The sequence below is a fragment of the Castor canadensis genome, chromosome 13 (assembly GCF_047511655.1).
Source record: "Castor canadensis chromosome 13, mCasCan1.hap1v2, whole genome shotgun sequence".
NCBI classification, from domain to species: domain Eukaryota; kingdom Metazoa; phylum Chordata; class Mammalia; order Rodentia; family Castoridae; genus Castor; species Castor canadensis.
This window is the reverse complement of record NC_133398.1, coordinates 53179086-53191333: the sequence shown is the minus strand read 5'-3', so window position 1 is coordinate 53191333 and position 12248 is coordinate 53179086. Positions and strand designations below refer to the sequence as shown.

At 40.6% G+C, this 12248-nt stretch overlaps 1 protein-coding gene across 6 annotated transcripts in view; it reads left to right on the top strand.

Moving 5' to 3' along the window:
* Adamtsl1 (ADAMTS like 1) overlaps positions 1-12248 on the top strand; it is a 946298-nt gene that overhangs the window by 828775 nt on the left and 105275 nt on the right. For all 6 annotated transcript variants that reach the window (XM_074051743.1, XM_074051742.1, XM_074051741.1 and 3 more), the window contains one exon: positions 7869-8048. In XM_074051743.1, coding sequence (XP_073907844.1) covers positions 7869-8048 — 180 coding nt within the window. The remainder of the gene's footprint in view (positions 1-7868; positions 8049-12248) is intronic.

Sequence of the window (12248 nt, the reverse complement as noted above, 5' to 3'; positions counted from 1 at the left end):
GTTCAATAATATGATTTAAGGTACCAAGAAAATGAACTCAGCTCTCAATAAATTAAACTACCAAGATGAAACACTTAAAAATATCAGTACAAGCAGAATTTATGAATATGCTGATCCTGGGAAAATCTTCAAAAATACAGGTCACTTGAGCCAGATTATATTTTCTGTATAGAAACATAATTTCTAAGTGTTTTTCTTATTATGTATTTCTTTTCTTATGAAAATAATGAACCCATGACCTTATGTCATGAAACATGTATGGCAGCTAGCATATGCAATCTAAATACTATTTGTTATTTATTTTTATTGTATATATTTTAAAATAATATCCCTTACCAGAAATTTACCTCTTCATACCAAAATCCTATTTTAAATGATGATTCATAAAGGCAAACATTTTACCTTTAATTTTATTAAATTCCTCTTGCTATTGCTCCTTTTTAAACATGTTTGTCTTTGGATTCTGCCTCTTACCTAAGGACCCTCAGCCTCCCCAGGTAATGTCAGCATGATTACAAAGTCATCACAGACTTTGGACCCTTTATTGATTTGAAATTTCATCCTCCACAATTTTCAAAAAAAAATACACAAGTATCTTTTCATCCATGTAAGCACACTGGAAAAAATTTTTGAGCAAAGATGAGATCATCATTTTAGAAGCAAGGTCCTTGACAATATTGCCACAGCTTGAAGGTCCTCTCCCACACCTGGAGTGTCAAAATATCCCACAGCACATGCTGCCACGGGCTGAAACCCATTGCTGATGCCCTGAGAAGCAGCTTCTGGCTAAGGAAAGAAGAGCCTGATAAAGGGTGGATCAGCTTATCAGCTGGACATTTGTTTTACATCTTGGAAACATCTGCATTTGGGGCTTTTTTGTTCATCCAATCATCAATCCAGCAAACATTCATGAGGTGCATGCTCTTTTGCCAGACATTGCACTAGGCACTGGGGAATATAAAGATGAATAAATTCCAATTCCGCAAAAGACTCTCCTAATCCTGTGTGCATGCAAGGAAGTGAAGGAAGTAGCAGACGCATGAACAAGGAGCCCTTACAGAAGAGATACAATACCCTCTGGTCAGGATGGGGTAGAGGTGACCCATATGCCAAGATGCAGAGGGGTCAGAAGAGACTTTACTGAAGGAGCTGGGCCTTCAAAGGGTGTCTTGGAAGTTTCTGATGAGCAAAGAGCTGAAGAGCATTGCTCAAACAGTGAACAACCTTGTCAAAGGCCTGAGAGAGAAAAGCTCTGTGTGTTTAGGGAAGGAAAGTGTCCATTGCAGCTAAAGCCCTAGCACATGGCAAAGTCTTAAGGAACACTCCACACAGTAAGTGTGAGGACCCTGAAGGACATTTTCAGGAGGCTGGACTTTATCTTTTGGGTACTGAGAATCTCCTAGAAATTTTATGCGTAGGTGAAACTTCAAAACAAGATAGTTTTTAAATTTTGTTTTCTTTTTTTTTTGTTTTTTTTCCTTTTTCTTTTATTCATATGTGCATACAAGGCTTGGGTCATTTCTCCCCCCCCGTCCCCACCCCCTCCCTTACCACCCACTCCGCCCCCTCCCTCTCCCCCCCACTCCCCCAATACCCAGCAGAAACTATTTTGCCCTTATTTCTAATTTTGTTGAAGAGAGAGTATAAGCAATAATAGGAAGGAACAAGGGTTTTTGCTGGTTGAGATAAGGATAGCTATACAGGGCATTGACTCACATTGATTTCCTGTGCATAAGTTTTGTTTTCTTTACAACTGTTTTGTCATCATGCCCTTACAGACTTCTGTACAGGGACAGAGGGAATGATCTTAGGTCTATCCCTTAAATCAGGTCCAAATCCATAGGCCAGCTGCACTATTTATGTGGTGTCTCTACAGGACCATTTCATTATGTCTGTACCCTTGACATAAGACCAATTTTCATCATCTACTTCCTCAATATGAAAGAGAGAAGAAATTACCCTGAAGTTTTCCTTATTGCCGAATTTACTAAGAAACTGAACACTTAAATCTGAAAACTGTTCTTATTCAGCTACTTGTTTCTTTTTGGAGCATTTATTCAAACTGAACAGAAGCTCATGTCCCTCATAAAATATTTAGAAGAAGAAAATTTCAGTCATCAAGCATGGAAGTGATCTGTAATTCCACAGATTCAACATCAGTAGGGAAGTATCTAACAACCAGCTAACAACCTGGTGTATGGAGCATGTTCCTTATGCTTGGTGAGCTCTCAGAAGAACCTAAATTCCATGGGGAATTTGGCTGTGAGTTATAATCAAAGGCTATCTGTGTTTTGATGTTATTTTGAGGCCTAGAGGGTAATGGTTATATGAACAGCCAGTATTTCTCTCATAGAAAAAATACATTGCATTTTCAGCAGCATACAAATGAATTATATCAAAGCATCACATACCTTTAGAATCCATTATAAAATGTCACTCTACCATTCAGCTCATACACCGACCACTTCTTAATGGGGAAGCAAATGAGTCAAGTGTGAAATAAAGAAAAGGTGTGGAAGGAAGAAAACGAGAGGTGGATCCATTTAATCCTATGGGCTTTTATCAAAGATATAACAATAGATAGGGCTGGTGGAATGGCTCAAGTGGTAGGAATTATGAGGCCCTGTTTTCCAACCCCAGTGCTGCCAAAAGAAGAAAAGATGTAACAATATATTGGGGGAAAGTTTTGAATGCAGATCTGAATCTGAAGCATTTAATATGAGCAACAAAAGAAGTAAGATCCCTTCCTTTGTATATTTAATAGAATAATGTGTGATAATTTCTGAAAGAATGAGAAGTATTTGGGGCTGGGTATATGGCTTAGTAATAGAATAAGCCTAGCATACATGAAGCCCTGGGTTCAATCCCTAGCACTACAAAAAAAAATGCTATTTAAAAAAAAAAATGAACCAAACATGGTGGTACACACAACACATGGGAGGCTGAAGCAGGAGAATCTCCAGTTTGAGGTCAGCTTGGACTACATAGTGAAGTCCTGCCTCAGAAAACCAAAAAATCAAATTTTAAAAATAAAAATGAGTAATAATAATAAAATGACCTGGGGTATAGCTCAGTGGTAGAGTGCTGGCCTAGCATGAATAAGTCCCTGAGTTCAATCCCTATTTATTTGTTATTTATAAGTAAATAAATAAAATGAGGTAATAGAGATTGATTTTGGATGTCATGGATGTTTCTGGATAAGCAAAAAGCTGGACAGCTAGGATAGCATTTCCATACAGATTATAAATGGAGTTGAACTTGAATTAGTATTAGAAAGGATCAGTTACATGCAGATCTAAGAGAAAAATGGTCCAGGTAGAGCCAATAGTAAGTGCAGGGCTAGTGGAATGGCTCAAGTGGTAAAGCATCTGCCTAGCAAGCCTAGGAAGCCTGAGGCCCTGAGTTCAAACCCCAGTACTGCCAAAAAAAAAAAAAAAGTAATACAATTACCTGTGGGAGAAACAAGCTTGGCAAGTCTGAGGAACAAACAAGTACAAGTGCTGCTAGGATACACAGGGAAAGAAAACTAAATAGATGAGACTGCAGAAGGTAGAAGCACACAGGCTTCTGTATCTTCACCTAGAGAGAACCATGCTTGGTTCTCTCTGACTGCTCCCTGACTGGTATTTAATAAATTTATGTGGAATGAATGAAGATGGAAGGATTTGAGTTTTCATCAGGACTAGAACTTGCAGAACTTTGCAGGGCAGGGTTTCGAGGACTTGCAATTTCATTCCAATTGCAAGGAAATACCACTAGAGGGTTTTAAGCATGGGAATTATACTACCCAATTTAGGCTTTAAAAACATCACTCTTGCTACTGAGCCTAAAATGGACCGCTGCGGAGCATGGTGACTTGCTGAATACCTTCCATTACTCCTCTCAGTGCACTTTCTCCCCTTCTCCTCCTTTTCCCCCAGGAGGCCTGCCTGTGTAGATTGCATTAGCTTCCTTGTCTCTGGTTTCTAGGTGTGCTCAACCAGTATGGTTCCCAGCAGTCATCAGGGGAGGGAAGAGCTCTCTTCAAATTATCACATTTGAATGTACTATCTATATCCTGCTAGGCCCTGTCTGAAAAAACTAGAAACTGTATCTTAGTCCATTAGCGCTGATGTGACAGAATGTGATAGACTTAGTAGCTAAGCAATAGAAGTTTATTTTTCATAGGATCTGGAGGCAGGGAAATCTAAAAAGGATGCCTGCATACTCAGTATATGGTGAGGACCCTCCTCGTCATTCAAGATAAGTGCCTTCTAGCTCTCACTTGTTGGATGGGATAAGGCGTCTATCTCTCTGGGACCTCTTGTATAAGGGCTTAATCCCATCCTTGAAGGCTTCACTCTTATGACCTAATCACCTCCCAGAAGCTCCCCACCCCTACTCCAGCACATACATACGCTTCCTAATCCCATTATTTTGGAAGTTAAAATTTCAGTGTGGGAAGGCAAAGGATCACAACCATGCAGACCATAGCATTGGGAAACTGGTGAGAAAGCCTGGCAGTAGTCCTAGGTAAGAAGTCATGACATCCTGATTTATTATTTAGTTTGGAAGTAAAGCTTGTTTTGTAGGGAAATCTGACAGCATTTGCTCACAATTTGGTGTTAAGAAAGGGGTGGTGAGCAAAAGCAAACTCAAGGGTACTGCCTATGATTTTAACCTGGATGTGGCACACTAAATAACTGGGAAAGACTTGAGAGAAGAGCAGTTTGGGGTGAGGTTGTAGGGGCATTGTCAAGACTGTGGTTTTGGATGTTGAGATGCCTACTTGGTTTTAAATGGACATGTTGAGTAGGCATAAGGGAAAAGTCAGAGCCTAAGATTAAAATTCTTGATTTGTCACCATAGACTTGTTTTTCTTAGACAATTGTGGCTTCTAAAAATTACATTAGGTCCATGGAAAAAATTTACTTAATTCACAGAATGGAAAGTATTGTGGAGAACACAGTCCCTCTGTTTGGCAAGTTCTTAGGAGTTAGAAATTTACGTGGTTAGTTGTCTAGTTATAAAAGAATTCTGAAGAAAGACTGAATGCTAAAAGGTTATAACTAATCTGATTATATATAACTGGTTGATTAGAAAGGAGAATTTACAGAAATAGGAGAAGGCTGAACCTAAGAAATCATGCAAAAAACTATAAAACTAAATTTGAAGCCTTTGTTATCCATAGTCACCAGAAGGGTTATTCTAAGTAAATAGAATCCTTAGCCACTGATTTAAATTTCTCTGAAGTACCAACTTCAGTTCAGTGCCACAAATATTTGAGGACTTACACCCACAGAAGGCACTCTTCTGGACAGTGTGGGTATAAAATGAATTTAAGTGAAATCCTTTAATATTTTATTGAATTGCTTCTAACTAAGAGCTAAAATTAAAAATTGCTTCTCTAACAAGTGAAAATTCCAAGGAATCACTGAAAAAAACCAAAGGTCTGAGACCATAGATTTTTTTTTTTCCTTAACCAAGGCCAAAAGACACTAAGAAAGCCCTTCAAGGGAATTTTGAATTTATGGCAAGTAGCAAGAGTTCTGCAGACCACCATATGTGCTCTAGCTTCAGTGTGTTGCCTAGGAGCTATGTTCAAATGCAAATTTTCAACTCAGCAATGAAAGGGTTTAGGAGAACAAGTTTCCAGGGTCATCAGAATAACCTGTTTTACAATGTTGGGCCCCCAACCTGGATCCTTAGTTACCTCCATCAGTCAGGGATAGTCACAGGGTGGGGGCTAAGACTTGCATCACAAAGCACCCCCCCTCCAGTGGGGTGAGGGGTGAGGGTAGGCTCTCAACGGGCCTGTGGGTCTTGACATGAAGCAGTGTCAGAGAACCTCCCGTTGGTTCTGCATGCAGAGAGGGATCAGCTACTTGAGAGGCAGAGATAGGAGGATCATGGTCTAAGGCTGACCTGAGCCAAAGCACAAAATCCTATTTGAAGAAAAAACTAAAAGCAAAAGGACTGGGATATGGCTCAAGTGGTAGACTGCTAGCCTAGCCAGCACAAGTCCCTGAATCCAACCCTAGAACTGTCAAAAATATATTTTTTCCTAGGGGACTCAATAATGTTATTTTCATTTTGAATTTTTTTAATTATAAATTTGAAGTAAAAGGTTGATCACAATTGGTCAGGATCATTTGAAAGGCTCTGGAATTGAAAACCTAACTAAAGAAAATTGGTGGCTTTTCTAATGTCATTATCCCGTAGCTGTGTGACCTCAAGCCATTCACAGCTGCAAAAAACATGGTATTTGCTTAGGTGGGGTCCAAACCACCACTGCTCCAAAAAGAGGACTCTCTGGGTCCTTTCCTTTCTATGTTTATTTGATTCCCACCGGGAATAGTGGAGGGCATTGATTTGCAGAGATGGTCCGTGGCTCTATCTACACAATAGAATTATCTGGGGGACAGTGACCTAGGAAGTCCTTTTAAAAACTTCCAGAATGTTTGATCTGATGGTCTGAAGTGGGGCCTGGGCATCAGCCCCCCCCAAGTGTTATGAACATGGACCCACTATCAAGACCATGAGCAAGAGATGACATATGGGCTGTAGGATCCACTCTTTCAGTGCAAACACTCAGGCTTTCAAACCCAGGCTTAATTTCTCAAGCTCAAGGATAGCACGCAAAAGACTAGACTATTCCTGAAAAAAACAAAACAAACAAACAAAAAAAAACACACAGCTCCCTGAAAATTTCACAATAAGCTAGCCCCAACACCAACTACTTGTGAGTTGACATGTTAGCTGGGGTTATATCTGATTTAAAAAAAAAAAAAAAGTGATAGAAAACCCAAAATAACAATAGCTTCAAGAAGATAGAAAGGTATTTGTCTCACATAAACACAAGCATACCAGGGCTTCACAAACAGAAAGTCAGGCTGGTCCTTACTAGTCCAAGATGGAAGCTGCAGTTTCAGGCATCTTGTATATGTTCTAGCCAGCAAGAAGAGAGGAAAGAGGATAGATGTCACCCTCTTTGCAGGAGTTCCCTGAAATTGCCCCTGACTCTTTTTTTAATATCCCATCAGCAAGCATTGAGTCAAATGGTTGTGTCTACCTTCAAGAGAGTTCACCAAACACAGTCTATGCTGAAAAGTCATGTGCCAAGCTAAAAACTGGGGACTCTTGAAAGAGAAAGAGCAAACAGAACCGACCAACAGTCTGTGCCTCAAGGCCTTGCTCCCCGCTCATGTGGCTGCATTATAACTATTAAGTTACATGTAAACAATGTGTTTTACTGGGGTCCCTCTGAAAACCACTGACAGGAGGCTATTTTTCTTGCATCCCTAATTTCAGCCCCACTGGCTCCAACTACCCTAAGAAATCACCAACCCAGCAAGAAAAATATTCCAAAGAAGTTCTTCAGAAAACCAGGTCCTAAATTTAATGCCTCCCAGAGTGGTAGAGTGAGAGCTCACATTTGGAGGGAAAGGACTGTCCTCTCTGCAAATTCATTTCTCCAAATTGATTCTGATGGCAGGAGCTCGCTCTGGTTCACTCTGCAAGCAGCACAGATTATTTTCACTGGATCATAAATATGTTAAACACTTTATTATACTAACCTTTTAAACCAGCTGTGCTGGACAGCTACAGATCACAGTTCAGGAGCAAATTTCTAAGATTCTGAGGCCCCTGAAATTCCGGGATGCTCAAGTTAAACACCTGGGATTAAGAGCACAGAGTATGTAGATTTTGCTACAAAGTTCATTTCAAAAAGAATCCTCTGGCCTGACCCCTGGTTTGTCTTTTTCTTTTCTTTTTCTCCCTTAAAAAAAAATGTTTTTAAACACACTCTCTACTGAGCCAAGGTGAGGATTGACTCTACTGCCTCTCCTTTCCTACATTGACTCTACTGCCTCTCCTTCCTCCCCTAGTGTTCCAGGTCCTGTGGGGGAGGTACCCAGAAACGTGAGGTTCTTTGCAAGCAACGCATGGCTGATGGCAGCTTCCTAGAACTTCCTGAGACCTTCTGCTCAGCCTCCAAACCGGCCTCCCAGCAAGACTGCAAAAAAGATGACTGTCCCAGCGAGTGGCTTCTCTCAAACTGGACAGAGGTATGTATGCTCCCCAGGAGGGGAGATAAGAAACATGAGTGGGAAGAGAAGTCCCCTCAAAAATCCATAGAAAAGACAAGAGAGAACAAAACAATTCCCCTAGCATTATGGAACAGTGTTTTTGTAACCGTTTATGCCATAGTGTATAACTAGTTTTAACTAGGCTTCGAGAACCTGTGCTGTGCAGACAGCCCTTAACCTAACAGTCCAAATCTTGGAACTATAAATGGGCTTTCCTGGAAGAAACCCAGAGCACTGGGTTCTTCTCCCTCTATCTCCTCCTCCTCCTCCTACTGACCTCTCTGAACCTCCCACTCCCAGATGTTTCTAGTCCCTGCTCAGGAAGGGCAAAGCCTCTTTAGTTCTTCTCTTCCAAGTTACTGGACAATAAAGGATGTGATTTATTAGGAAAAGAAGGCCAAGGAAATCCTGCCTCTTTACTATTAGTTTCCTGGCTCTAAAACTTCAACAACTTCCCAGCAAGAATACTTGATTTCCCCTGCTGCCCTACATTTGGGAAGTGATTGCTCAGCATTCACCATTCCAGGCATTCCTTTGTAAGTTAGGGATCCCTGACTTACATTTCCAAATAACTTGTTTTTCTAAGTAATTCCTGTTCTAACGCTAGCATGGATATTTTTACTTTTTATTTTCAAACACTATGACTTCTTCAAGTTGTCTCTCACCCCCACCGCTCCATAGGCCCGTGCATCCTTCCATAGAGAAGTTCTGAAATATCACAAGCACATTGAGCCAAGAACAGGACACTAGGTCTGAAGTGAAAAAATCGGTGTTAAAATCAGATTCCAGCTGAGTGTGCCCACCAGCACAGCACTCAAGAGACTGAGGCAGGGTGATCACCAGTTTGAGGCCAGACTGAGCTACATAGTAAGACCCTGTCCCAAAAAATAAGAATAAAAAACCAAGAGCAAAACCAAGACCAGATTCAAACCTTCCCCTTTCTTACATAGAAACATTTGAATTAGCCTTCCTGACTCCATGGCCAGTCTTGTATAATCCACAACTCACAGGATGGAGCTGCTGCTAGTCGAACTGCACATACAGACACTTGCTTCTAGAGATGAAATTTGCCTACAAAAATTAAGATGCCAGCCCTTTCAACACGCGTTCTTACAATTCTTGCCTCATATGTTATCAGCCTATATAGAGTCGATCGGATGGTGCCTGCGAAAGGTGTTGCAATTGACAGGGAGGCTACATTTCTGTAGGTTTTATAATTTGGCAGTAAAATTACCTCTGACAGTATCTTACCCCAGATGTTTCAGAACAGAAGGGAGAATGATTATTTTTTTTTCATATCTTCGCAACAATGTGATTTTAGCAGGATAAAGGATTAAAAGAATGGAGAATGAATTGTATATATTTAAGGACGTGTACATATGTGTATGCATGGACATGTTAGTGACAATTTTTTCATGGGAATTGATTTAGTGTGTGACATCATACATGAAAAAATCAAACTAAAAAAATAGCAGTGCAGGAAAGGGCCCTGATATATTTGCCATCTGGCTCTAGGTAAGGCATCCTCCCAGTAGAGTATTGTAAAAGGTTTTGCGCTCCTCAGTCTATCAGTCTGTCATGAGTGGGATGTCAAGAAAGCAATGTATATGTATTACAACTGTCCTCCCATCTTCCTGGAGTTTGTGGGCTTTGGACGATGTGGGATGCAGAGAACTGAAAATGTTCTTTTCTGCCTGCAGATTTGAAAGTGAGACCTTTGTGATTAGGTACTAGGAGAATGAAGGAATTGAGTCAGGTTTTAGTCCTTAGAAAAGTATCCTGTGAAGGTAAGAGTTCAGACCCAAAGACAGGCAAACCTAGCTTCAGATCCTGACTCCTCTGACACTGACCGGCTGTGTAACTGGGGATATTTATTCTTTCTAGACCTTAGTCTGCTTATCTAAAAGATGGAGATATGCAAGTGTCCACCACATAAGCAGTAGGCTTAAATTAAATCATGCATCTCAAATATTTTGTGCCTAGGAAGAGTTAATCTTTGTTATTATGATGATTCTCTTTCAGTAGGGTTCATTGTCAGGAGAAGGATAGGAAATAAAGAAAGCTCTTGCCTTGACCAACGAGACTTGAGGCCACAGCCTTGGTCTCCCACAGACTGTTTGGAGAACTAGGAAGAGTAGTCCTGATCCTAAGAGTCTAATTAGGTTCTCAGCTATCTAGGTTGATGACTAGAAATCCCAAACATTGTGGAGGAGCTGAGAATGGCAGTAAGTAATCACTGAACTTGGATTAAACTCAAGCTGGCACCATGGGAAAGAGCTCCTGGGGGTGCTTATCAAGACCTCACATTAGGTGAGTCAATGCCCTGTACAGCTATCCTTATCTCAACCAGCAAAACCCCTTGTTCCTTCCTATTATTGCTTATACTCTCTCTTCAACAAAATTAGAGATAAGGCCAAAATAGTTTCTGCTGGGTATCGAGGGGGTGGGGGGGAGAGGGAGGGGGTGGAGTGGGTGGTAAGGGAGGGGGTGGGGGCAGGGGGAAGAAATGATCCAAGCCTTGTATGCACATATGAATAATAAAAAAAAACTTAAAAAAAAAAACAAAAACAAACAAAGAGTAACAGCAGAGAAGAAAAAAAAAAAGACCTCACATTAGGGTGGGGGGAAGGGAGGGGGTGAAGGGGGGGAAGGGGGGAATAATGACCCAATTAGTATGCACATATGAATAAAGGTTAAAAAAAAACCTCCCGTTAGCCCTGTCATCCTGAGGGCTGTTCTGTAGCCCGCTGGCTGAGAGGAGGTGTGCATTCCACACCCACAAGACTCCTTTGGAGAAGAGAACCTGGATGATCTATGGGTGTTTCTTCCTCGCTATCTATGGTTACTGCACAGACTCCCTCAGAGGCAGGATTAAGCCAAAGTTTTAGACATTTAAATTAAAATGACTTGCAGATTCTATTCTGTAAGTAAACCTCTGAAAAGGCCCTTTTTTTCTTCTTTAAAAGAAACCCTTCAGGGATCAGGAACCAGTGTGAAGATCAGTTAGAGATGAATCAACCTCAGTTGTAACACTTTTGTACATGAAAGCAATGCTAGGAATTTCTCTGTATTGCTGTCCTTATCTCAACTAGCAAAAATGCTATGTCTTTCTTATTATTGTTTATTTCTACTCTTCAACGGAACTGGAGAAAAGCACAGAACAGGTTCTGCCTGGAAGAGAGGGGGGAGGGGAGGAGAGGGGAGAAATGACCCAAACAATGTATGCACATGTGAATAAATGAATAATTAAAAAAAAAAAGAAACCCTTCAATCTCCTAAACAAGTTAGTTATTAAATATTTTTAAATCATATTTTCATGGAAGTTATCCCCCCCAAAATATAAAATAAATTAAAGTTAGTGCAGTCAATTTTAGCTGTAAGGAACTTATAATAGCCTATAGTCAGTTTTCTTTTAAAAGGAAAGCCTCAGAAGCCTTTTATCAAATGAAATGTTAATATAAAGATAAAAACCTGAAATAGATAAAACAAGAGCTGTTTTGGTTGAAGTGTGGGCAAAAGATTCAGATCTCCAGTGGCTTGAGTCTTTCCACCATCTGAGAAGCCCCAAAATCACTTCCTTAACAGAGTCACAGAAGGAACACAATTTGAAAATCCCTGCTGGGGTTTAGCTTCTCACTTCATAGGTATGGAAAACAAAGCTCTCAGGTACCAGACCTTATGATAAAGTTACAACCCTGGTCTTCTGTATTGCAGCTTGACTATTTTTCTGTTTTTAGTGTTTGGCAATACTAAAACGACCAAGGTTTCCTGCCCGCATCCCACCTGATCTTTGGATTTAGTATTGTCATTTACAATAAAATGAGGGTGACAGGTGGAATCTGGAGTCCACAGTCATCAGACAACAAAAGTAATAGGTTGGATTCTCATCACCATCTTTTGCATCTTCGATTTCTTTCTGTCACAGCACATCACACAGATTAATGTCATTTCAATGTGCTAGCATGTAACACTTGAAAATATAAGATAGCTTTGTGTGTCTTACCATCATTTTTCAACTTAATGTGGCAAGCTGCCATGACTTGAGTTCAGGCCTTCATCATCCCAGTCCTGGACAGCAGGGCGGCTCCTCCACTGGCATCCTGCCTCACATGCTTTCCACGCACTGCTGCCAGACTCACCTTCCCCAACACCTTTTTCATCATGTCACTCCCCTCTTCA